This window comes from Strigops habroptila, chromosome 11, assembly GCF_004027225.2.
Source record: "Strigops habroptila isolate Jane chromosome 11, bStrHab1.2.pri, whole genome shotgun sequence".
Classification (NCBI taxonomy): Eukaryota; Metazoa; Chordata; class Aves; order Psittaciformes; family Psittacidae; genus Strigops; species Strigops habroptila.
In genome coordinates, this window is record NC_046360.1 from 25863661 (window position 1) to 25891609 (window position 27949).

Below are 27949 nucleotides of genomic sequence, written 5' to 3' on the forward strand. Positions count from 1 at the left end.
ATTCTCATAATTACAGTTGTAATGGTTCTTCCATAAAAATAAAATGAATGCAAGAGCTTAAGATAGGAGAGTTGTGGATACTTGTAACTGTGTATTGAGTAATAATCTTTTTAAATGCAGGTATAGAAATGCTTGTGTTTCAAATCAAAGAACTAAAACACTGTTAATGGGCCAAATAGGTATGTGTATGGCAAGTTCTTTTGAAGACACTTGGTACTGGCTGCTGCTATTTGCATGTGCCATTAGTCTTATCTGATATGGCAGGTTTTGCTCTTAACTGGCACTTTTTCAGAGTTGTTCCTTTTCTGGGTGTTGAGCAAGAATAAGTTTAAACAGATTTTTCTACAACTTTGATGTCTCTGATGCAATATTATTAATATTCTGTAAGAGGATTATTTTTCTTAACTTGCCCTCTCCCCCTCCCGTCCTGTCCCCCCAGCACATCTCGATGATTCTGCCTTGCTTTCTATTTTATAATTGTTTTTCTTGAAGCCGGATCTCTCGGTTTTGCAAAGCTGGGCTTTTAGCTTACACTTACTGTTCCCAGGTGTTTGAAAAATCTGAAAGCTTTTAGGAGGTGTAATGAATTATTTGTAATTCTTCAAATTTTAATTTTGTTATTAGGAAAAAAAGTTTTCTTGCTATCATTACAGGGATTCCTCTTGGTGAATGCCAGAGGATTTTTAAGGCTATGTGGAGTTTCCACATATAATAATCAATTATTACAGGTTGAAGAGTAAGTTTGATGAAATTTCTTTTGTTTCTATGGATTCCAGAACTGTTAAGTTATTATGTATAGTTAGGGTAGGATCTACTTTGAAGGATGTTACAATACTATGAATGAGGACAGCCAAATTCTATGACATGAATGTACTGTCAGGGGATGAGTTAGGTTGGTGTGGACCTCTGGAGGTTATCCAGTCCAATCCTCTGGTCCACAGCAGGTCTAATTAGTTTAGGTTTGTGGACTTGGAACAGAATTTTGGGTACAAATTTATTACCAACAAATAAGCTTCTGAGGAGGGGATCAGATATATTAGCTAGGTAGGCTAGCTTGTGTTACTGTTGTCTTAAGTTACGTTCTTAACTTTCCCTGTGTGTGTCTGTATATATGATTTAGTTTTACAGAATATCTGGAGTACTTCTTTTATAGCATAACTTAAAATTACCACCAAAATGTGGGCTGTAGAAATGCTTTTAAAATTTACTTGGAGGGAAAAGAAGCAGCAAATGAAAAACATGTAAGAATATTCCTAGTTCCACCCCTAATTCCATAAGAGTGGAAATAACACAACACTTTCACTTACAGCTCTCAACCACTACTTCCTTTTTAAGAACTGAAAGGGGAAATTATTTATGTTTTTTCAATCTTCGTCTTTGAGGACTTTTCCTAGACTGCACATTCCAGCAGTTGTACGAGAAAGCCGGGAATACAAATTGTCATGGAAAGGGAGTATTTATTTTTGCAATCTGTGTAACTAGTAGAGATTAGGTAAAGCTCCTGGTTGTGGTTTAAGCAGGGCTTTTGGTAGGTGTATAAATACTGTCTGTGACATTGCAGGCTAATGATTTGGTTTATGAACAGAAGCCTTCCTGTGTAATTAAAGAACTGATTGACTGCCATTATATTAATAATATGTTATCTGTAACATAGGCATGTGAATATTTCAAAGCCTATTTGAATGCTCTTTACCCATGGTGTCATTCTGATTTTTAGTTAAACTTATGAATCTGACTGTTAATTAGAAAGTTAAAACTATGTGTGCTGTGTTTGGATAATTTTTAACTTTCATGTAAACAAAAGGGAAAATCATTTGATGGTTTTTGTACTTGAACAAATGCACTGCACTGACACACATGGACAACTTTATCTCAGAACTTGGTTTTTGATTTGGAATCCATGTACACGTGCTACCTTACCTATTGAAATCAATACAGGTTATGCATACATTCTGTTGCAGAATACTGCCTCTCAATAAATTTAATGCAGATCTGCACTTCAGCTGCATGTTAACTTACTCTGACCCCTATGTTCCAGAAGTGGGCTTGGGAAGGTTAAGTTTGGCAGAACACTGCACCAGCACAGCTGTCCTGCTTGCTTTAAACTGCTCTGAGACATCCAGATTGCATTCCTGTGGGCTCTTTAGGTCATCCTGTTCTGGGATTTTGCCTGCTTCACAGCCCGGGTAAATGTGCCTGTAGCTGAACAGTTTTGTGTGCAGATGTGCATATAGGTGGGGTTTTGTTTTGCCTCCCCTGATTGATCAAATGAAAATGTGCTCAATTTTCTGCTTCCCTTTCCCACATAGCTTTATGTTGAACCTTCCTAGAGTAGGTGTTGCTGGATGAATTTTAGATGATGATGTAAGTTTTATGAACTAATATTAAAGGATCTGGATGACTAGTCTTTGTATTGAGATCTATAATGTGTACCGTCTTTGATGTGTTTTATAGTTTAATCTTGCCATACACATCTTCCTTTGTAATTGCTGTTTTGTATTTCCAGAAGATTTACCAAAGTAATTGCTTTGTAGTATCATTAAAACCTTTTATGAAGATGTGGTTTTGAGTCTAGGCTAGGGTACCTGTAATCTTGTAACATTATGCCAGTGGCTGGATCTGCTTGCTGGTGGTGTTCCTCAAATTAAATCTAGAGAGTATGTTACATAGTTCTGCTTTAAATATTGCTTTATACAGTTTTTATACAGGTGAGTAAAGCTGAGTGGAAACTGTTCTTTCCTGTCCAGAGCAAAACTTTTCGGACAATAGAATTTAAGAACTAGTAAATGCTTGCTTATACTTGTGGACATTTGGAAAAGGGATAATTTTATTTGGTTGCTACACTTATGCTCAAGGTGTCCCAAGTATTTTTTTTTTTCATGGGACTGTTGTAGCTGTGAGCCAAGTCCCAGCTGCGCTACATAAAAGTGCTGTTTAATTGCTGCCAGTGCTCAAAGTTGATGATTCGTATAATGTTTTAGTGATCTAAAATTGAGAAGTCCATTATCTGCATCCAAAAGGGAGCTCTTGCCTGGTGATGTTTAATGAGGTCACTGCTGCTAGTAATAAGAATACTTTTTTGATACCATCAGGGTTAAAGCTGTTCGCTGAGACATGATGCAACTGTGACTTCTCCCTTAGTGCTGAAACTACTAGTTTGCAATTATGGAATAAATATCTGGTGATCTGAATCTATTTTGCCTTTCCTTAAGCTGGAATAAAATCTGAGAAATTGTATCATGACCATCTGCTTGATGGCGTATTAAAAAGAAGAAAAGGAAATGGAACAGCTGACCTTCTGGAATTGAGGCATTTGTATCTGATCATATTTTTGACATTTGTGTTACTGAACTGTGCTAGAACTAAACATTCTTACAGCTGATAAAGATTCAGTGGCTTAACAAGTGACTTGGTGCAACAGTAGCTGCTTGCGTGTGAATGTCCAGGTCCGTGGCAAACACTATGTCGTGGTTTAAGCCCAGCCAGTAACTCAGAACCACGCAGCCACTCGCTCCCTCCCTCCCTTTTTCCTCCCCCTGCTTCCGGAGGGATGGGGAGGAGAATCAAAAGAATGTAACTCCCACGGGTTGAGATAAGAGCAGTCCAGTAACTAAGGTATAACACAAAACCACTGCTGCTACCACCAGTGATACTAATGATAAGGGAAATAACAAGGGGAGAGAATACAATTGCTCACCACCCGCCGACCGATACCGAGCCCGACCCGAGCAGTGATCTGGGCCTTCCGGGTAACTCCCCCCGGTTTATATACTGGGCATGACGTGCTGTGGTATGGAATACCCCTTTGGCTGGTTTGGGTCAGGTGTCCTGTCTCTGCTTCCTCTGGCTTCCCCTCCTCTTTGGCAGAGCATGAGACTGAGAAAGTCCTTGGTTGAAGTAAACATTACTTAGCAACAACTAAAAACATCGGTGTTACCAGCGTTGTTCCCAGGCTGAAAGTCAAAAACACAGCACTGCACCAGCTACTAAGAAGGAGAAGAATGACTGCTGCAGCTGAACCCAAGACACACTAAGGACTTTGGTTTAGTCTGTAGCTAAAAGCTAAGCCTACATGTACAGGTAAATATTATCTGAGTTTCAAGCTGTTCATTAGGATTAGTAATATGACAGCACAACCCATTTGGGGGCTGTACTATTAGCATTTACTCACAAAACAGTAAATGCAGTTTCAGTGGAAAATTATATTGGAGTAAAGAGCCTTTATGGCAGGATCCATTTTAGAATGAGAATCTGTGATTATAAATGGACAGAAAATGGTTTTTATCTTGACTTAATTACTGCATTTATAGACACAGCCAACTAAAACTGGTTATATTTAATGAATGAGAGAGTGGAAACATGAGTAAGAAGCCCCTCCGAAAGAGATTATCAGCTTTCTATGAGTCGTCTCTTCAATCTGAATAGAAGTCGCAACTTCTGGAAAGTTCTGGTTGAAGTCTGAACTAACATGGTGAAATGAACACACAAGCAAAACAAATATTTGGAACATAGGAAGGGGCCAGCTTTTTGTAATCTTAATAATACCAGTGGCTGCGTAATTGCTAGGAAAATAAAAAGTATTTCAGTGACTGCTGAGTTGAGTATGAAAGATGGGCCAATTCAGTTTTTGCTCTTAAGATTTTTGACCCTTATAATTCATGCTCTGGGGTTTCTTTTCCATAAAGCTAAAGATGCTACACTGGATCTGGGGTTCAACCTGCTACTGATCTTCCAGTTGTTTGTTATTTGTTTTTTCCCCCATCATTTCTGTCATGGTCTTTTTTTAACTTTATTATGCTTGTGAAATACTAGGATAGTTATTGTCAAAACTGATTGCACTAGAATTTCTCATTGTTTGTATAATTCTTGGTGAACTGTCCCATGTCAGTGGAAGAAAAGAACACCAGTAGTACGTTCTCAAAATCAGGCAGGTATTAGATGCACTGCATTTGCTCATGCAACTGGCCAGGAGTGCAGATTTTTTTAGTTGTGTCCGTGAGTAGCTCTGAGGGCCTTTTTAACAGCTAGGCAAGGGGTTTTTTTCTTGGTTTGTGCATATGTTGTGTGAACTTAGGCTGGTGGAGATTAGTTCCTTGTTTTCCTGATGCATTGAATTTTTGAGCAATTGAAAGAGCTGTACTAGAGGTTACCTTTTGAATGCAGCCTTTGAAGTATGAGCTTTGTTTACTGGCATCTTAGAGAGGAGGAAATTTATCTGCTTTGATAAACAAGCCTTTAGAAAGAACTTTATGACCTTGCTTGAAGAATTATTATGATGGAAGGAGTATCTTGTATATTTATTTTATATAATCAGAAGTGGTAAATTCAGTTAAATACAGCTTGTTTAAAGTGTAGAACACTTAAATACCTGTCTACACTTGAGGCATATTAAGGGTATTATCATTTAAATGTCTGAGTTATAATAATTAAAATGTCGTTTAACATGCTAATAGTGTATTAAGCCAAACTTACAAGTTTTGAAAGCATTCTAATTTAAATACTTGAGTTGTTTGTTTTTCTCAAGTAATACATCTTCAAGTTCTGCAAAACAGACATGGACGACTGTTCTGTACAAAATCAAGTGTTAACTGTTTTTTTTCAGGCATGTTGAAAGTCTTTGTTATCCTGGCTTCCACCTTCATCTTACTGCTGTCCCCTTCTGCAAAGTAAGAAAGACAAGATTCCCAACCACCTTTGGTGGCACCTGTGATTCCCCTTGTCTTTTGTCCAAGTGGGTTCAAAGTGTCATGGGGCAGCCAGACCTAAGTGATTTTAGGGGCTGGAGAGAAGAAAATTAGGGGAAAAAGGAGTAAGGTGAAAGGCTGGAATAAACTTTTCTGGTTCTGTGTCTCATTCCTTCTACTAAGTATGGGAAATCAGTTCTTGAGCGAACTTTCTCCGATTTGAGCCTGCTACCCATATTCAAAGGTGGCCTGCAGGTGCTTAGGTACTGTGGGGACTTAAGTACATCAGTATGGTCAGGATACCTGTAGAGGTGAGCTTCATATCAGCACTGAGGCAAAAATCATTTTACAGTATTGGGGATAAACAGTCAGGTGAGAAGAGTACTGAGCAGCGAAGATACCATGGAGTCTGATTGCATTGGAAATTCTGTGAGGAAAGGATAGAGACAAGACAAGTGATGTTTCAAGTGGCTGAACTGATGCAAAAGAGAATATTAAGAGATTATTGAAAGAGAAACTTAGGAACAATTGAAGTCACAATTACACACTTTAGATTGCGAGTTGCTCTTGAAAAAAAATAGAAAAACCAACAGGAAACATGTATTACCACTTCTGCTTTTTAAATTTACTTGTACCATTAAGCGTAGGTTCTTGAAGAGCTGTTGAAAAAGTCATAAAGGTTAAAATTATCATTTAAGGTAACAAAGCTTTTCCTTGAAAATTTTCTGTGTTGTCTGCTGCTTGAATGTTTCATTTTTTAAAATGCATATTTCTCTCAGCTTAATTTGTTAAGTTCTGTCAAAATATTCTTAACATGTTAAAAAGAGCCATCAGTATGAGCAATGCAGAAATGGCAGTTGTAATGAGCTTCAATTATAGAAAAATAACTATTTCTTGATCAGACAGGTTTTTTTCATTGAGCTACTCGTATAATTGGAAGACACATCATCTTCAGTGAAACATTTTAGGGAAAATAGTTTTATCTCTTTCTAGAAGACTGTTGTAGTGAGGAGTATCCTGCCTCTCTGCTGTATTAGAGAGACTTAATTGTTTACCACTTCACCCGTTTCGAAATAAGGGGTTTTTTTAAGGTTTATTTTGTGACTTGCTAATGGGAGCGTGGGATGTTAGTTTGCTTCTGTGGTTTTGGTTTGTGATTTTAAATATCAGCATGGAACTACTTATGTTCATTTACATGATTCTGTCACAGCTCAAATAGCTTACTGTGTACGTAATCTAGTTTCGAGTGTGTTGGTTCATGAAGAAATCTAACAATTCAGTTTGCATTGTACTTGTAGTGGAGATCAATGTTTGTATCCTTAAACTGACAGAGCAATTGTTGTTCGTATCTGTGGAATGTAAAAGTTCTAGTCATTTTCTTTAAAAATCAGTGGTAGTTATTTTTATTTTATTGAATTAATTGTTTATTTGAATCAAGTTGGTGGGGGTTTTGGGGTTTTTTGTTGGGTATTTTTTTTGGGGGGGGTTGTTTTGTTCTTAGAAGTTGTTTTTTGGGTTCTTTTCTTTTTGGTTTGGACTGAATTGTTCTAATATGCATTGAATTTTCAGTTGAAATTGTGCTGCACATAAAACTGAGAGAAGATAACCAGGAATCAATTGCAGTTTAAGTGATATTGAGGTTCCAGCTGATTGATTGGCTCACCATAAGCACACTTTGTTCTGGACTGTAGAGCAAAATGTTTGTAAATCATGCACAGTTGGTAAACCTTTAGAAAAAGGGGAATGAGAGAATAGAAGGTGATAGTTCTTCCTGAGTGAAGTTTTAAAATTATTATTGTCTAATGGGCAAAGAAGTAAATGTGTTGCATTCTATCATGAGAAGCAGGGCAAAAATACTTTTATTGTAACTTATCATGGAATATTACTGTTGAGCGACTTTGTGTAAATGATTATTGCTTTCTCTTAAAGTAATAAGTGAAAATTGGATTAATAACTTCCACGTTTGCAATTGTATATATGAGTCACTGATAAAATCCAGAGGGACTTTCTCACACGGTAACAGTTTATGTTTGTAAATTATTTTATCCAATATAATTTAGGTATTGATAGAATAGTTAGGAATAAAGGGTTAAGTTCAGTTGGTTTGAAATGCCTGCCATTTTTCTTTCAGAATAATACTGGTGTTGGTTATCTTGGGATTTTTCTGCTCTACTTTGTTACTCTGAACTATTGATGTGGTTTACACATTTTTGTTTACTAGTTTACTGTTTCTGCTATTTAAATTTTCAAGCTAAACCTTTCAAAGGGAAGTGAAGAAAACATCAATGTTTATGCCTATGAAGAAACACTGAGGTTATAAAACTGTTGAGAAAAAGAGAAGGCGAACGTTGCTGGGTGGTGGTTGATGATAAAGTGTGTCATGCTTTGAATTAGTTCTTGTTGGCGGTGGTTCAGTGAATGGTATTGGAGGTCTAGAGACTCCAACTGCTGAGTCTGGAAGTTGTCAGCCCATCCTGTTTGTGCAATCAGTAGGTACATAAGCTGCTCAAATTGTCAGCTTTGAATGAAGTATGAAAAGTGCAATTTAACAAGGTAAAAGTGAGGGACCTTGGTTAATAGAATGTTTATTTTATCTGACTTGAACCTAATTTTAAGAGACAGAAGAGCAAGCCAGGGAATAAGCATACAGTAAAAATACAGGTTTTGTCCCATGAGAACTTATTAAGAATTAAATGATGTATTTGTGTGTGTCTGGAAATGCAGCACCCCTTTGATTTTAAGGTACCCTCTGTTGAAACTAGACTACAGCATATTCTATGGTGTGCTTCTAATCATTATGTGCTTTGCACATGTTCCAGTTGCGTGATGGAAGAGAACCAGTCTATACTCCATTCTTCCATGTGTACAGTTTTGTTTATTTTCTTTTCCAAAAGAAACCAGAGCATATAAACAGGGAGGAAGCTGGAGATATGCTGTGGTGCAACTCTTAAAGCAGATGTTTGGGAGAGTAGAACAACTGTGTGCACTGCACAGTGTCTTTTCTGCAGTTGGGTGCTCTGTGAAACGTTATTGCTCCATAGCACAGACCTGATGCAAAAGAAGGAAGTCGTTAAGGTGAAAAATAGTTGAAACAATTGGAGAAGAATGAGCTGACTCCTGACACTTCCCAAAATTTCGATGGGAGAAACTGAGTGTTATTAAGGAATGTGCTATCCAGTAAAGCCAAGAGAGATGTAAAGACTGAGGTCGTGTGTACGTAATTTCCAGGAACTGCTGCAGTCTATCATTTAAGGATATCTAACTCACAGCTGCTTCTTCAGCCCCTAGGAGCTGCTGTCAGGTGGCAACAGAGGAAGGTGGTAATTTTAAGATCAAATAGTAGGAGGACTTGCTTCCTTCTTTTGAAGTTCATGGTAGGCAGACTTAATTCCTGCCTACTTACAGGAGCAGTGTGAAAAGGTGCTTTCATATCAGAGGGTCTTACCTTTTACTTGTTACCTGTATCTGCTAGGTTATGTAGTTTCAGTGAATATTCACATGGATCTGCGTATAAGCAATCAGGAGAACTGTTACTGATCTATGTTTTTGTTAAAACAGAATACAAAATTTGTACATCTTAATTGTTTTAAGACTGGCTGGGCAGACTTTGCGGGGTTTTTCCTGGTCTTGAGTGGAAAAAACTGCTTTAAAATTATTTTAGCAAAAGTGTCACAAATTTGGTTGTGTGGGTTGATTTTTTTTTTAGTTATGACAAGGTTGAAATAAGGCAAAGCTGTAATAATCCAATGAAACATTCTGCCAACCTGCATCATCTATAGGGTTTGATATGCCTGATATTTGCATCGGACCCCAGTATACCTCTTGGCTGCAGAAGAAAACTATTTTCCAAAAAAGTTTAGAAGGAAGAAGCAATGGGGGACACACGCTTCTCTAGAATTTGTGTTTAACCATGTTGCTCTTAATGCTGCCAATTCCCAGTGGCCCAACCTATTTTCCTTTGAAACAAGCTATGGGTAGCATCTAATCCTAATTAAAGTTTTTTAAAACTTCATACTAATACTAGGCTAATTACAGGTAGCACAAAAGTCTTGCTGATTTTTCTTTAATCAAAGTATAGTCCTGTCTACAGGCATATTAAATTTAAGCTTGGATGACAAACCTCTTGGTATGTCAGAGCTTATTACTTAACAGCAAACACGTTTTTTGTGGGAAGGCTGTGTTTGTACTGGGAGTGCAGTTTGAATTTTATGTGAACTTAATTTGAGGGTTCATCTGTTTTGGTGATACATGGTACAGATTTTGTTTTTTTCATGGAGTAGAAGGGCCAGTGTAGATGGGAGTGTTTGGATGTGCAGTACCAGTGTGTTGCCCTATTATTAAATGTCATCATTTTTAATGACTGAAGAAACAAAGCCTGCTGAGCTTTCTTCCATTTTCTGTCAGGGCTGTAGATTTCAACATTATTCTTTAAATGTCTTTGCTTTAAGTGACCAGTGCATATGCTTCTGCCAGTTGTTTTTGTCCTTTTTCTTTTAGTAAATGACTTATTCTCCTGGATTGCTTTAGTTTCTGGACCTTCTCTTTCGTTCTTCTAAAAGCCGAGGTAGGGAACTGTACAAGAACTTTTTATGTTAAACATCAAGAATACATTTCAAGAAAGTGTTACCTTTGTAAGGAAAGAGCCCAACTGTTCTCAAAATACTGTTTTTTTTTTGAAAAGCAATATTTTTGAACTGCTGATTAGGCATGGAAAAAAATTTGCATGTAATTCCAGTTCTTTTGCAGCATATAGCCCATTTTTAGCTAGATATTTTTTACCATTGATTAGGAAATTCAATTTCTAAATTTAATGTGAAAAGGCTTTGACAGCATTCTGATTTTTACATATGCTTATTCTGGGTGGAATTTCAGTAACTCGCATAACTTCAGTGGGAGGAACACTGAAGTTGAGAAACCTAATTTTAAAATCTGAGAAGTAGGAGAATTGCTAATGTGGATTTGTAGCTTAAAAGTAGCTTGTGTTTAAGGCTCTAGACTATAGATAGAACTAATAGTTTAGGCAACCCACGGTATACGTGCTATAATTAATGGAAATTTCAGTATAAAAAAAATCCCCATTCATAATATAAAGAGTCTTCAACTTTAGCTTCTGATATGTACTTTTTATTGAATTGGTTTGCGCTACCAAATGCGGGCAGGAGTCTGTATAATTACATTGCCCTCTAGTGGTTGTAACTCAGGTTTAAATAGTAAAAAAAAGGCATTTTCATGCTTAAGGAAGGCATTCAGTGATTCTTGCTTGCAAATGATTAGGTATGTTGTGTTTTTTTACAGTAGCAATGTGTTCAGTGGTCTGTGGAACAGCTGCTTCCATGAATACTGAATAACTGTACAAAGAAAACATAGTGTGCTAATATGGAATTTAACAGCAGGGAATACTGTTCATAATTGTTATGGTAGAATAAAATCTTGATGGATTTATCATATAATTTAATTTTTTTCTAATCTCATGAGATTATCATTAGTGCCTTATTGGTGTGCTGGTTGCAGTGTTTGGGGATGTGCCTTTGGCTACCTCATGTGAAGAGTAGAATGGTACTTTAACCTTTTGATGAGGCTTTGGATTCAACTTTCAGGTGAGTGGGTGTTTAAGAAAAAGTGTCCAAGTCCTTCAGGCCACATGAATTTGCTCTTTTGCAATTTTTGGTAGGCAGAATGATTTTTTTGCTTCACATTTTCTCTGCCGCTGCCCCTTTTTTGCCTAGTACTAAGCATCACAACTGAGTTAATGAGAAAAACCGCTTGATAACCCTTCCTCTGTGGACAAACAATAGACCAGCTTTCTACATTGAGCAGGACAAGTTTCTTGAATGGGTAACTGCATGGAAAAGCTTGATGGTCAGAGGAACTAGTAATATTTCTGTAATTTTGCCTATGCTTTTCAGGATTCAAACTATCTGTACCTTTTCTGATGATGATACTGAACTACAAAGAATGACTCAAGCGGTTCAGTGTAGATAGTATCAGCAGCTTAGTATCACTTAGCTTTTAGGAGGTGAACTGTGAAAAATTTCTCTGTATGTTTCTAGTCATGAAAAATGTATATCATCTATCTTGGTAAGAAAGATGTTATGTCGTGTTGTGTTTTGTCAGTTGGGCAGTGTGACCTGAAATCTGCATATAGCTAGTTGGAGGTGTTTTCGTATGTGGAAGGATCTGCCATTTGGAAAATGATTTGATGGCTGTTTAAAGAATGAAAACATTGATGAAAGATATTTCTTAGACTGACAATCTGGAGCAACTGTTGCTAGAAAGAAGTTCTGTTGGTACTTTGGAAGACGTTTTCCATGTTATAGAGGGAAATACGACACAGTCCAAAAAAATTGCAAGGCTTGATAATGTATTTGAGAGGTGCAGATGAATACTCTTGGGCTTTACAGCTGAAAGAGCGTGAGATTACCAGCAGTACTTTGCAATTCCCTTGCCCTGCTCCTCGTGCCCACTGACAGATTGGTCATGGGCACTTACCATGTGTTCTAAATACTTTTTATTGACAAAGACTTTTAAAAGGCACTCAGGTTGGTTTTGGGGTTTTTTTTAAAGCTTGTCTGAAGAATGAAATTCATGGGCACAGTGTTAACAATGTCATATCCTTGATGACTTTGTGAATATGATGGGAAACAGCTAGAAAAGGAAGACATCAAAATACTTTGTAGAAAGCTGCACTGAAATAATTACCTGGGGAAGCGTTGCCACGTTAGCAGACCATTTAATCTGTAAATCCAAGGTACCATGTATGTGATTTTTGCCCTCCTCTAAGACCGGTAGGAATCATGAGTCACTGTGTTTGAAACTGTAATTACCATATCCTTGGACACCTTATCTGCGCTCTGCCCATTCCTCTCCATCTGCTGGGGTTGTTCTGGTGGTGTGAACTGGTGAGAAGGCTGCAGCACCTGCCCCTTGTTCTGTAGCACGCAGTTAGGGAAATGGCTGACTAATATTCTCTAAGATCCCTGTCAAAAATGAGCTCATGCAACCTCCCACATTGCTGGCAGACCTGTCTCAGTATGTGGATGTGTGCTATAGGTATTTCTTAAGCTTAAAAAAAGTTATAATAAAATATATATATATTTTAATTGTAAAATTTTTGGTCTTAAAGGAACACCACAATAATCTGCCTTTGTTCATGAATACCAGCACTCAGTTACTGCTTGCTTTGAAAGTCTTGACCCAGGAATCAGTTGCAAATAACTGCAGCCTCCTCCCAGCCTATTTTCGCTCTCACTTTGTTGGAGGTATGGCTTGGCAGGGCCTTGAGTACAAATATTAAACTCCCAATTGTCAAATTTCTCCTCTGTGCTGGAAAATGAATTTTCCATCTTTGGATGGAGCCGCACCCTTCTCTGTCAGTGTTTAGTTTCCAGTTAACTACATTTGCTCTCGGTATGGAATGCTGAAGTTCAAAACACAGAATGAAAATAAATTAAACTTTTTTTAAGAAAAAGGTTTGGTCCTTGCTTGATGCAGACAAATCTTCAGAAAAACAACAAGGAGCCTATTGCTCTGGTGACCCCATGTTTTCAGTATGAGGAAGTGTGCAGTGAACTCTCACTATACTGTATTTTGATAGTATTTGTGGTTTGGATTTGTTACAAAAATTTGAGTTTGACGTGATTGAAGTTAGTACAGTGTCATCTGTTCTCAGGTGGTTCTTTGGAGTTAGGACTTTTACTTCTGCATCTTTGTTGGCTGCATTGAAGTTATATCACCATGACATGAAGCTTATCTTCAGTACGGTCATTTTAACTGTAGTTCAGAAATGTGCTGAACATTATTTTTCCTTGTGACATCTGTCATGTGTTAATAAATAGTTCAGGAACAGATGATGTCAGAAAGCAAGACATCTTTGTGCAAAGGAGAGATGAATTAACTAGGTCTGTTGTTTAAAGAAGCTAACTGTATTGCATTAGAAGAGTCCTTTCAGGTGGATTATGTCCCTTACTAAAAAGGGAGGGAGAAAACTTAACACATTTTTTTCACGGTATTTTTAGAGTTTTTATGAAGTGTTACTCTGACAATACCAAACCACTACTGCGTTTGGAGGGGTTGTGAAATCTGATGAGGGTTTTTTTCTTTATCTGAATGTGTGATCACTGGGAGTTTTCTCTGTTATAAAACAGCAGTATGGAATTAATGGTAGTAGGTAAACATGGAACCCAATGTGGAAGGAGTAGAAATGAGGAAAGGTTAGAATAGTTTCTACAACTTCTCCTTTTGTTGTCTACACAGTTGAAAAGTGAACACGTGAGAAGAGATCCTTCTTTGCAAGGAGTAGAGGAGCTTTGATGTAATGATTAACTAATTGGAGAAACTTAGCAGAGTGTAGCAAGATAGGTAAGCTGCTTTTGCAGTATTGCACCTGCCTTGAAATGTCTGGGGTTATGGTTGAGAGTTCGAGTTTCTTGATAAACTAACAAGCTGCCTCATACTTTTGCTTTCATATAAGTAGATCTTCTCTTCTGGCTCTTCGTCTGGTGGAGTATCTGGTAATCTTGGCTTCTGTTGTGGTTTTTCTCCAATTTGCATGCAAATGAAAAATGTAATTGTTCACTGATGGAAGTTTAATAATGCAAATTTCTTAAGGAAGATTTCAATTTCAGTTAATATTTTGCTAATCACTTATTCAGGATTTTTGAGGAAGGAGAAATAATGCATAATGTTCGTATTGGATTGCTTGTTCTAAAGATTTACTGTGCCAGACCCTGACAGTATTTCAAGATTTCCATTTTAAAAAACGTTTGGGTTTCATCTGTCTTCTGCTTTTTCTGTCAGTTCTGCCTGTTCTCAGATGTTTTCCTATTAAAACAATTTACTGTTTATTTTAGTAGGTGTTGTAGATGCTTGATTTTACTTTTTATTTATGCTAGGTTTTAATAAGGTCAGTCTCTTGAAATTTAAAGACCAGTACCTCTGGTCTTAAATTAGGACAAAGCTATGGTGAAATATGACAAATCTCCCTTTTTATGTCATACTTTTCATTACAGTAGTGGTAGTAGCTGGAGACAAGACCACAGTTTGTTTTGATCTTGCACTTTATAAAGTTGGCCAAAGAACATTATTATCAAGTTTAACCATTTCTTGATCATTAATTTAAGAATAAGAATTTTAGTTCTCTGAGTAGTCTTAGTGTTTTTCCCTAATGCAGAATATTAGTACATTACAAAAGAGTGCTTTTGCCACTTGAAGGTAAGAGAAAACTGCAATGATAAGTTGCAAACCTTTAGGAATATACATTTAAAAAAAAAAAGGGAAATAAAAAATCAGAGTTCTGTAGGGGAACCTGCTCTTTGTAGACCTCATAATTCTTTATCTGGATACATGCATCCTACAAATACAGTCTTTAGGACTTTGTACAAGATAATGTTTGCTTTTGTTATTGCAAAGTTTGAGTATGTCATGTTGCCAAACATTGAATTTATTGCAGTAAACAACAGTATTTAGCTTTTAGTCTAGTTTTGGAGGAAGGTATTCATGTAGGGGCATCAGGATTGATGAGTATTTCAACAATATTTTGCTGACGTTATCTTAAGTGATTATCCCGAAGAAGCCTGGATCTCTGGGTAATGGCCTATTAAGGCGTTTTGTTTCTTTATTTTCAAGCCATATAAAGTTGCAGTACATTTCTGTAATTGATTAGTATTGAGAAAACAGTAACATTAAGCAAAACCTCAGAAGGTCACCTTGTCTGTATGTTTTCCCCAGGGTAAATGTTTGATGTGGGGTTAGAAGTTGATGTAAATTATACCAAGTAATCACTGGTATTGCAGTGATACATGATCCATAGCTGTATAAATGTCTTGCATAACAAGAGACTGAGCTTCCTTTATAAAATAATGCAGAACAAGCTCTTTGCAACAAGTCCAATATCCTTCCAGAAACCGGTTTTGTTTTGTTTTTATCTAGTTTTTCCTGGTTTTGTGAGTCCATTACAGTAGTCAGGTTTTTAATACAGAGCAGGAAAGTTGTTTCAAAGCCTCTGTATGTTGTGTAAGATATTGTCATCTATGACAGCAGTAATACAAAGTAAGTCTCTTTGTAATGTTGCTTATTCTAATAAGTCAGAGCATCTTGGGACCATGTGTGAGTCATCATTTCTTGGGAACCTTTCTCTTGATTGCACTTTATTGTAAATATAATTTAGTTTGGCACTTCAAGCAGCAATATACCTTAAAAATCTGTTAGCATCTTCAGGATGAGAATTTTACACAGAACTAAAATTATACTTGAGACTTTTCATGTGGGCTGAAAATTCAAATAATTTTTTGTTTTCCTTGAGAAAATTGTATATAATTAGTACTGAGTTGGGATATATTTTTGTAGGAGACTTTTCTGCTTTGTCTATATTCAGAACCGAGTCGCGTTTCCATTTTGGAGGCTGTTAATGTCCTTAATCTATTTTGTGATTTACTTAGAAATGGGCGTTTTAAAGCGTGACATATGTGAAGGGACAGACTGATTCAGCTGTGAAGAGCATAAACATAAAATTTTTCTACTTGTCCCGAAACCATCCAGCATTTGTAGCAGAAGGCTAATTTTCAGGAGTTCTTGTGAATCGTGAGGACAAAAGTTAAGTAAAAGAGGTATTCTAAAGAGTAGTAATTAGTAACTATGGTGACAGATGTCTCACTGTAGCAAGTCAGTCAGCTATATATAAACCAAATTACTTGTAAATTAGACCTCTTCCTCTAGATCTCTTTTTAAAAATAGCCTTTTGCATCAAAAGTATTGACATTGATGTGGAGAGAGATCTATTCTCGTATGGTGGTGTCACATTTTGTGGTAAAACATTTTATCTTGAGGTTTTTGGAAAGTGTCTTGTCATCCTGCTCCTTTTGACGGTGAACGCGTTTCTGGATTATTTGAATAATCTACAGATAGATCAGTGCTCCTGAGTAACTTTTACCCTTTTGAACTACTTTATTCCATATCTTCTGTTTACCACAGAAAGCTTTATTCAGTGAGGGGAATGAATATTGTGTACCATGCCTTGAATTGCTTTAGGTCTCACCATTCAGAATGAATCTTGAATTCAAGTGTACTTATTCCAGAAGCTTGAAGAATGAGGCGATACTGCACAATAGAGGGTGGTCAGGACTTGTTCTTCTGTGGCTGGGCGTTTTACTGCATTTTGCAATTATGGAATGTGATTGTTGGGAGGAGTTAACTTCACAACTGTCAGGTTAGGTTACAAATTGTTGTTTCTAGAAAACAGAGTTTGTGAGGTTACTTGAATGCCACCAGTTCTGCCAGAGGAGGGTGAGAGTAAAAAGGTTAGCAAGGGGAGCCATCCTTTCTGATAATGTTTCTATTCATGTTGGTTGAATTCCAGCTTTGTTATTGTTTGTTTTTTTGGGGGGAAAAGGGAAGAGGGCAGGGGGGACAGACTTGGGCATCCAAGCTTTGGATAAGTGCATAATCATACAGTAAAAGCACTGAAAGTATAAGCTATTACCTTGATATTGGTATCCTGCGATGATCGTCTTATGAAAGAATTTTTTCCATGTAAATTACCATCACCATAGTATTACTGTATTTTTTCCAGAAGTTTTGTTGTTCTTGGTGTTTGGAATATTGATAGCTCCTTTTAGAGCTAAAGTAAATATAAGAAATCTGAAAGTGGCTTGGGATGTCCATACACTTCTGTACTGGCCATTGTTGGGGGTTCCAGGAATTGTAATGCAGTTTGTTTACTTATATTTTATGAAAGCAGAGATGGTGCAGATCATCATGGGTTGTTGTTGGGTTTTTTTGGTGTGGGTTTTATTTTATTTCCTAGTTTTTTGGTTTGGTTTTTTTTTTCAGTTTAGACCACTATCTCCTAATACAGAGCTCCAAATTCTGGTTGTGAAGTGTACTTTAAGGTCTTAAGATTCTGACATGCAACATTTGATTGAAATCAGATGGTTGACATTGTAAGTACAGCCTGCTCTCTGCCGTTCTCTTCTTGAATGATGGTGCTGCAGTGGGAGGTGTGAGTATATGGCTTAGGAACCAGCTTCTAAAGTATGCTCATTTTTAGCTCAGGTCATTGTTATATACCAACCAAATTAAGCAAACTGAAGTCATAGGAATTCTGAAACCACGCTGAGTCGTTCATCTGTCCTTCCCTTCAAGCCAGCTGGAGCAGATAACTAGCATGGTGGTGGGTTCAGCTGCCTCATTTCTTTCATCTATTACCATGTGTAAGTTGAAGACCTCAGTCTTGAATGGCACAGTGATTGTGAAAGATGTGTGGGACTATGGTTTGAAGTTGAGGACAGCAATGCATAATTACAGCGAACTTTGGAGACAAGCAGTAGAGATCTTCATCCTCATTCTTTTATATGTATACACAAGCTTTAATTTGTGAACTTGGGTTTTTGCTTCTGTTTAAAGAACTTGGGTTGTAATATAGTTTGATGGCTAAACTTTTAGCCATCTTCTGCCAATCTCTTTAATACGAATTAGTTTGAAAAAAATGCAGCAACACTGCTCAAGAATTTTATTCGATGATAAATAGCCTGAACCATTTAAATAAAATGTTTTTAAGCTCCATGTAGCTAGTTTTAAAACTTAATAATTAAAAAATATTGCTTAGTCTTTTTAGTAGCCTTCCTGTTAATAATGATCACTTCCTAATACAAATCAAAAGATCCTTTTAAAGTAAATGTCTGAAATGCTGTTTCTGAATTTTCCTGATGTGAAGTAGATTATGTGAATTACTGCAAATATTGAAGAATATTATAGGGCTATTGACTAATAGTATCCATGAATCCTGAGAGTTTTACCTTCAGACTGGTGAGTTCAGTCACAACTACTAGCAAATACGGGATTTGAATAGTGGTTTAGAAGGTAATAGGCACAACAGGAAGGAGATGGTATTAGCTCTGCAAACATGCTTTCATGTTGGGTTTTTTTTTGTGTGTGTGTGAATGCTTTTAATATGCCATAATTTAAAACTCTGATAGGTGTAAGTGTATCTGTAGAACTCACCAGTTAAAATAAGCAGTGCAGTGTTGTATGTCAAAAGAAAGGTCTGTGCTGAAATGTTTGCAGGTACAACACACCTGGAAATGTTTGCTCTGTTCTGTGGAGGAAGGTGACATGTTGCTGCTGAGGAACACACTAGAGCAGCTCAAAGTTGTAGGCAAACGTATGTTTTGTGCAGAGTTGAAGCTGTTAGTGCCTCTTGGTGTTTGGCATTGCCCTTCTGCGTAAGGTGGTTTCTCTTCCTCCCCACAAATTCAGCATGTCTTCACCTGCCTGTCACAGGCCCTGTGTCCTTTTCAGGCAAAGCTGGCTGACTTTAGCTCAGAGGAAAGTTAAGCTGAATGACACGGCCTGCAATGAACTTCAAAGCACTTGAGCTATCAGGACATGGCAAGCAGCAGAGGGTTTAATACTTTACAGCGGTTCATATACATCCAGAAAAGGCTGAACTCTGTTTATATCCAGACTCCGTTATGCTGGCACAAAACTGCTTTTACTGCCACAGTTTATTTTGCTTGACAACAGGTATGAGCAACCAGCAGGGTTGTCCTGGCAGTACAGTCAACAAAACTTCAAGGTGTAAATGGACACGGAACAACTTGGTCAGCAGAAGAGCATATTCCCTGCTGTCCTCTTCCTCCTGCTCCTTGGAGCTACCGGCAGGTTGGGAAGGATAGTACTGAATTCCTGGGGGTAGCTGAGAATTTTAACCTTTTTCATTAGAGTGGCTGGATTTACAGTAGGCTTACACTTTCAGTTGAAAACTTGGGGTGAATATTTTTTGTCCATTGCTATATCAAAGAAGGGTGTGTTTTTCTCTTTTTACTACATAGAAAGAATGGTGAAGTTTATTATTTTCCAAAGAAGTTATTGAAAAACACTAGCAAGTTGTGCTTCTCTCTGGGGATCTTCAATACTTAGGGCCCTGAATAGCCACTGAATAGCTGCCACTCCTTCAGTCTGTTCAGTCTGACTGGAAAACCCCTTTCTCACAGCTGGGCACTTTTAGGTTCATAGCATGTGCTTGCTGCAGGTAGCTAAAATAATCTTAAAAAGGATATTTGCTAAGAACACAAAAGTTAACGCGCTGGTTTTGTTGGCAAGTTGAAGGAGCTGCAATTTAGTAAGCAAAGAGCTATTAGATCCATGTGTTGAAGAAATATAAAACTAAATAGAAAAGCAGTTTTGCTTGATGTACCCCACCCTCTGAATTATGCTTGCTCATGGAGACAAATACTTCTACTTCCTTGATAGGTGGGTGGAGTTAGTCAAGTGAGAGGAAAGGAATTTAGGATGTGTCTAAGCAGACCAGAATGAGAAACTCAATCAATTGGATCTGGAGATAATTTAGCATTTAAACTTCTCTATCTTACAACCAAAGGACTGATGTGGAATTCAGTATGGTTTGCACAGTGTACTCTGCTAGCAGAAGTGCTGCTCCCAAAAAGAAAGTACTCAGTGTTAATACTTAAAGGAAGATAATATGATCTTTTAATAGTACGGGAGAAAAGGCTTTCTGACTGCAATGTGATAAATGTGGGCCACATTGCTTGACCCCCTTACTTATTGTTTTAAGTTCTTTGTGCGCAGTTCAGACTGTGCAGAGCCAGTGTACTTGAGAATTCCAAGCAGAATACTTGGCATCAAACAAGTAGATGAACATAGATAGTTGTACAACTCTGCAGTCCAATTTTGCACTGAAGTATTGCTTTAGGGCAGGTATTGCACTTTCTAGATCCCTATTTACTTGCTGCATTTGAATATTAGCTTTAGTACTTGGGCTGCATTTGTAATGACAGCATTAATTGTTCGATGATTGATCGTGTAGTTTGTAGCATGAGTAGGGGAAGAATCTGTCATCGTGACTGCAGCATTTTATGGCTTAACTACTCTAGCTGACAGCCTTGCTGCCCCTTTGTGGCAGTAAACAAGGCAAAAATGGAGCTGTTGTCCCCTTAGTGGCTGTAATTCAGAATTTGACAAATTAATTTAGATCTTTCTGGTTTAAACTAATGACTCAAAGCCTGTAAAATAGGGCTCTGAAGCACATGGGAGTTGCGTATACATTAGTGATTGACTTTCTGTAAAAGTCAGTGGTCTAGATTTTGATGCTTATTTTTTAATTTATTATTAATTCAGCTATGGAATAAGGCTGAAATATGTTTCATTATTATATTATTTTATATATATTATTTTTAGATGTAGAATTTTTTCATGGGGTGAATGTCACATCTCTGCAGACAAACTGTCTCAGTTCTCCAGTAATTCTCCTCACTGTAATTCTCAGCCTATTTGTCCTGAACTGCAGTTTCAAGCTGGGTTAGATGGAGTAGCAGTAATGCACTCTCAAAATGGAAATGGATGGCTATAGATAGTGATAGCAAATGTTATGTGAGTCTGTCTTGATCACCGTTCTTGATTTACTGCCTTTCTGCAGTACTGGTACAGCTCTGCTCTACAAGAGACTTGATGTTCTTTCGTTCATTTTATTGTAATTGGGGTAGTTAGTTCATAAGAGTTTTTGAAAGAACAGTTTTAGTGATCAAGAATAGAGCACTTACTCTTTAAACACTGATTTTTCTGTTGTCCTGTGTGTGGAGCGCTTATTCTCCATCTTTACCTTGTGTCTTGTAACGAACCGTTATGCAACAGAAAGATCTTTTGTATCTTTGGTTTTTGAGTGTGACTGATTATTATGCACTGCAGTTATTTGGAGATTAACACTTTGGCTTTCTCAGAACAAAATTAAAAACCAAAATGTCAATCAGAAATGCATTTGTCTACACTTTAGGCTAATTCTAGAATTTCATGTTAAATTTCTAGTTTGGTCCTCAGTGAATAATGCAGCATATTGAGAGAAACGCCATATATCATGAAGATGAAAAAAGGTAGTGCTAAAAGCAAGTCTTGTAGTAAGATATTAAAGCAAAAGCTTCTACCATTGTTTTGTACTGTCGTTAATCCCAGGTAAATCACTGAAAAAGTGTGTTACTTTCTTTTCAAGTTTTTCTGTGCATCTCTGCACCCATCCTGTCTTCTCCAAGATCCTGCAGAAGTGTCTTGTGCTATATCAGGACTGCATATGGCTTGAAAAACAAAACACTGCATGACTTGTCAGGCTAAGTAAGGAGTTCTCTTTAGTCCGCCTCTTGGAAGATGTTAGGATAGTAATCATTAAGCAGAATGGGTTTTGTTATGTTTTTATTTCCTGAAAGGAAACAGTCTACCTACATTCCATAGGCCAAGTTAAAATCTGCCCTCTGGAGCACAGCAATTTTGCAACTTCCTGATACCAGCCAGGATTCATATGCTGTATGTGCATAAATTTAATGTACTATAGGATCTCTATGGAAGAATTTTTCTGTTCACTAACCAGGAAATATTAGGAATTTGTTACAGAGGAGAAAATTGTAGTGGTATGTAACTGCATGAAAATAAAATGTGATTTAGCAATTTATTGGTGGTACTCTGAGTCATCGACCTAGAAAGCAATGAAATGAGATTTTTATACACCACAGGTCAGAGCAGAGGAGGTACTTTAGTTCAGTTAGCAAAACAGAATAATAACTTGAAATATGCTAAATACTAAATTTATAAAAGTAATACGCAATTCCTTGCAAAGCATGGAAACAAAAATCTGTAGGTTTTTTTGCAAAAAAAGTTGCAAAAAAAACTTCTTTAATGCTATTTTAAAGAAGAAGGACTGTGCTGGGGAAGTTTGAGTCTACTGGTGAGCCGCAGGTTTTACTGTAGAATAAAATCCTCCATAAATTTTGTGGAAGCAGCATGGTAGGATGTCTGCAGTTAACAGAGTTTATTAATGGTGTATAAGTGAGAGAGAACATAAATTACTAAGGTAGAAATGTGGGCCAGTATTTTTTTTTCTGTTTGAGAAGGTGCTATGATACTGGAGAGTCAGCTTCTTAAATCGTTGTATGTTACCTTGTAATTTCAGGAAGAGTGGAAACTACCACTTGAACCATACATATAGTTATCTGAGTTAAGGATGTGATAACTCCTTAACAGTCCTCAAAAGCTGAGTTCCTTTGAATGTGCATGAGCTGCCATCTCTGCTCGAAACTGGACTAGTTGTTAATGAGGCACAAAAGGCTGGGAGTTGAGTTTGATCTGAAGAGGGGTATGATCAAGTATAATTGGGTCAGTATATGCTGCCCTTTTTTCTGGCAGTACCGGCTTAAGCACCTCCTCATGTAACTTGCATCAGCTTTCAAAACTGGTTTGCAATGACTAAACGAATGCCTGAGCCAGTACAACTAAAGAGGTGATGGTGCAACTCAGCAGTGAGCATTGGGGAAGGGAAGGATGTATAATTGCTCTTGAAGCCAGCACTGCTGCTGGAGTTCGGCTTGCGCTGGAAGCAGGAAGAGCAAATGGTGCTGGGCTCACAGAAGGCGCTCTATCACAGAGCTGCTGTGTAAAAGGCGTTGTTTTGGGAAATGGAACACCCACCAAGGATACTGCATAGTTGATAGTATAATAAATACCAGTATACTACTATAAATGCTGGTTAACACATACGCATGTTTGTTCTGGGGCTGGCGCTTGATTTTTTTGTCTCTCTAAAGGTAACTTTAGTAATGATACAAAAGTGATGGAGGATTGACCTTTGAGAAAGATCATTTGAACCAGTGAAAACTAGCATGGGACTAACATTTGAATTTGATACATGAAAGGGACGAGCTCTGTCCCGACCAGTTGTGACATTAAAGATAATTGAATCCTTTTTACTAAGTCTTGAAATCAGTGCATTTCTCCTTAGACGTCAGCTTGTTAACATGTTGCTGACATTACTTGTTTCTTTACTAGATACAGAAAGAAGAGTGTTTTCATCCTGTTTGTAAAGACTTTAGGAGCATCTCTTCTAAAATTTACATGATGAAATTCATGTAGTTAAATGGACATCAGTTTGATAATATTAAATTTAATGTGTATTTTCTGTGGCCATTTGTTTACTATTTTTTCCAGTTTGAATTTTGTGACTGCTGTTCGTTTTGTTTGATGTTTTGATGAAGTTTTGTTGCTGATGCTCTGCTGCATTTCCTTTCCTTTGTTCACTCTCCTGTATTTCCTTGTGCCATCTCATCTGTGCCCCATCTGCAGATTCTGCAGAAGTGTTTTTACAAGGGGCAGTGATTAATGAAAAAGTTGGAGGGATAAAGGGCACCTATTATACATAGGAAAGAAAAGGGTGGAGAAACATAAGCACAAGTATGTTTCTCCTTGCTTGTGACTCACTTTTTCATAACAGAAGGATATTCAAATGGAGCAGAAAGCTAATCGAGAACAAACAGGAAGTAAAAGTCATAATTATCTCTGCACTGAACCATGAGAAGGTTCAGTACTTTCAGATTAGTAAATTAATGAGTTAGTTAATTTGATTGGCTTTTAAACTTATAACTGTTATAAAAGCTATATTATATACTATAATATATTAATATATGGTATTTCATAATAGAGTAGTATTTAGATTAGGGTGGGTCTGGTTGTTAATGCAGTGAATGCAGCCATAATTTGTGTTTACCTTCATCTTTATGAACATATGATTGAGAATTATTTTCTTTTTCTCCAATTTGAGATCAAAGACCAATCTATTGGGGGGGGAAAAAAAATCTTTCATGTGCTGCTTTTCATTCTGCCATTACATCCATCCTAGCTGAGCCTTCCCCTGCTGACATTCCTGTTGATGCATGTAAGATACTTATCATATGCTTGGTGTCATTTTCCAATATGAGATCTAAAGAGGCCTACTGCTGGTCTCCTGCTCCGTTTTAACCCTTACTTTTCCTCCCTCGACTCTGATTTTGAGCTATTTATCACTTTTTGAGGTGTGTGATAATAGAGGCATGGGAAATTTTGCATTGAATCCTGGGGGGGGAAAAAAAAAGGCATTTGCATTTATAAGAAAAAACATGGGAATAAATTCATTTCTCTGAAGGCAACATTTCTTCCCCAGCCTTACGGTTGCTTTGGGACTTGATGAGATTGCTTATGAGTGCAGGAAGCTGGGGATTTCTACCGTCCCATCAGGTTCCTGTAATAACTATTGTCACCTTGAACTACTGAAAGTGACTCATTTCAGTAGTTACCTGGCTGGTTAGGAACATTCCAGTCCCCTCTTTCATCCAGTCGGCTGATCAGGTCTTAGCCATTGAGTGTGGTCTTCTGCAAGGTGACTCACTCACAACCTCTTTTCAGACACAGCAGTTTTGACTAGAAGTCTTGTGTCATAAGCAGTTTCTGATCCTATAAGTTGCTATTAAAATTTAATTAACTCTACAAATGGATATTTGCAAAGGTACTTGATGCAGCAGTCTTGAGATTAACTTCATGGTGTGAACGAGTATTGCTGGGAGGTAAAATCATCCTATTTTTTTTTTCCCCTTAGTTTCACCATGGTCTAACATTACAATTCCTGAACAATTCTTGGCTCTTCTGCCAGAGCTTTGTCTTGTTCCCTCAGTGCTAGTCTTCCCTACTGGTGCATTAAATGTATAAGCAGGTAGAATTTTTGTGTGTTGACCAACATAAATATAAGCTCTTCCATATGTATGGCAAAAGGTGGTGTTGCTACAATGTCCGATGCTTTTCAGACATTCCATGCAGGAATGTAGGCTGTAGGTTAAATACAGTTGGTAGCAATTATTTGCATAGTGTATGTGCTAGAATTTAATCATATGTTTAAAATATAAATATAAAATACAAATATTTCTTGATAATGTGAAGGTATTGCATCCTGAGGAAGGTATTTTGAGTTTGATACATTTGTCCTCTTCTACATTTGTCGTCTTCTTGTCCTCTTGAGTTTGATACATTGTCCTAGGGAAGAGGACAAATGTCTACAAACATACATCTAGCCAAATATCTACATACATATTTGTATGTAGATATATGTGTCTGCATACAAATATGAAGCTGTATTTTATAGCAATTAAAATTTTATTGGAGCTTTTGTTTCATCATACTTATTTTGTGGGTTTTTTTCCAGATACTTTACTATCCTTTTGTTTGTTTTTACAGTTCTACCTTCAAGACACTAAAAGTAGTAATGGTACCTTTATTAATAGTCAGAGACTGAGTAGAGGATCTGAGGAAAGCCCACCATGTGAAATTATGTCGGGTGACATCATCCAGTTTGGTGTAGATGTGACGGAGAACACGCGGAAAGGTAAGGGTATGGATCATCTTTTCTTTTTTATTTTCCAAGTATATTTAGATCCTCTTACCACAACCTGATCTTTAAGAGTAAGTGGTATTCCTTGTTGTAAGAAAATAGGTTGGTTTTTTTAGAGGGGTTTTTTTGTTACCTCTTTCCTCATGTTTGCTGGCAGTGGGTCTTTTGGCCACACAGTAAACTGGATCAAGAAAATGATCTGCTAAAGATATGGATGCTATTCCCTCCCATGCCCCCAGCTAGATTTTAACTGGGTTGCTTCCATGGCCCACCTCCTGTATGGGTGCTAGTGTGAGTAGTGGAAATGCAGATGCAGGAGAGGAGGCTCAACTGGGATCACATGTTTAGCTATAGCCTCACTGAAACTGACTTACAGCAATTAAAGAAGTGCAACATGGGCATGTGTGTTGTGCTGTGTTGGGTTTTTCTAATTTTATTTTTGTAACTACCTTTCAAGCCTATGAATCCTAAAATTTCAAATAATAATGTGGCAGAAGTTTGAAACTGCATTTCTTGATAAAGTACTCAGTGTAAGTTGGAAGTGGCCTAATTTAATTCTTGTTAAGATACCTGCCGTTTCTTTCTGTGACTGCTGCTGATTTTGGTTCCTGCAGGTACTTTAAAAAGAGGATAGAAAAAGGTTGCTAGGTGAAAAATGAGGTGATGGGATTTTTGTTTGGTTTTGTTTTCTTGGGGTTCTCTTCCTATCTTGCACACTCAGGAGATCTTGTAGTAATAGTTATATGTCTGTGTTAATCAACAAAAATGCAGCCTCAGTCTCTTTTCTTTTGCATTTATGTACAGTGTTTCAGGAACCCTTTCTTTCTCTTTCTGAAAACTGGTCTGTATGTGCATTATTAGATTGTAATCAATATTGTCAAGACTTTTTAAAGTTACCTAGTGGGTCTGTTTATGTTCTGTAAGCATCGAAGTTCTGGCAGTGTTCTGAAGAAACCTAATCCAGTAACACAGATAAAATGGCACAACTGCCACCACTCCGCTTCCACTTTACTGCTTTTCTGAACAAGACCTTCATAGAGCTTATCCTTAAAGAGAGGGTATATTAGGAAACAATGAAATGAAAGAATATTAAATTTAAACGCTAATGGTAAAATTCTTTAAAACAAAAAACCCCAAAAACTCCCCAAACAAACAACCCCCCCAACACACCAAGCCATAGTACAACAGTGGAATTTTTAAAGGGCATTAAGTGAACAACACAGAAAGATGAAGCCTGCTCCATCTATTACTCATAAAGTCCATCTGTCTTTAGCCAGGTGGGGGATAGTTCTCAACATCTGAAGTTGCTGAGGAAGGTTAATGAATACACCTTTAAAGAAAACATTGTTAAGCGATATTGGTGGTTAGTTATTTTGTCGTAAATAACTAGAGCTTCTACAGCTATAGTATTTGTGAGTGATTCATTGTAATGGAGGTCACATCACATTGTTTCATGTTGCTCAAAAATGATGTTGCAAAGATTTAACTCCTGGATGTCTAGTTGGAATTGCCTGGGAGTTAATTAAAATATTATTTCATGTGAAGTGATTGCAAATATTTATGAATGCTAACAGAATACATTGAATAAATCAGAGGAATACCTTGCATCTTAATGAACCTGGGACTATTCATTAGATGAGATCCTGTCCTTACTGAAAGAAACTCAATTTCTTCATGTGTATTTAGACCTAAAACAAATTTTGTTTTAAGGTTCAGTTGGAAGAAAAATTGGAGTTGACTTGATTTTATCAGCAATTATTTGCAATTAGTTTATGTGAAAGTTTGTGGAAAGTTCATCGTAAGCAAATTCTTGCCAGGAGTTCTTGGCAGTGGTAGTTCTTCCCAAGCGTTTTGTGTTAGTTTTACAAAACACGATCCCAGAGACCTGACACTTGTGTAATGAGTGATCAGGTTTTGCAGCCTTCCTTTCCTCCACTCTAGCTTTGAACATAGGACTCATGTTACTCATTAATGTGTCAGGCTAGCTAATGAGGAAGAGCACCCAAGTTTGCTTTCCTCCCTCTCTGTGCTCCTCCAAGCAATGAATGAAGATTGTATCATCATGCTGGGGCATGAAACA

The 27949-nt window shown here is 37.3% G+C and overlaps 1 protein-coding gene and 1 long non-coding RNA gene across 32 annotated transcripts in view; both read left to right on the top strand.

Moving 5' to 3' along the window:
• The window catches only part of SLMAP (sarcolemma associated protein), an 86894-nt gene that overhangs the window by 7865 nt on the left and 51080 nt on the right, over window positions 1-27949 (top strand). For 16 of the 31 annotated variants that reach the window (XM_030502315.1, XM_030502312.1, XM_030502318.1 and 13 more), the window contains exon 2: window positions 25716-25869. In XM_030502315.1, the coding sequence (XP_030358175.1) occupies window positions 25716-25869 (154 nt within the window). Of the gene's footprint in view, window positions 1-22451; window positions 24032-25715; window positions 25870-27949 lie in introns of those variants that run through there. The other 15 variants (XM_032920226.1, XM_030502314.1, XM_030502323.1 and 12 more) reach the window with 2 other exon arrangements.
• LOC115614878 lies at window positions 1064-22295 on the top strand. Its single transcript, XR_003993881.1, has 4 exons — window positions 1064-1074; window positions 8996-9001; window positions 9758-9761; window positions 21893-22295. It is a non-coding gene; the product is annotated as an uncharacterized LOC115614878 (long non-coding RNA).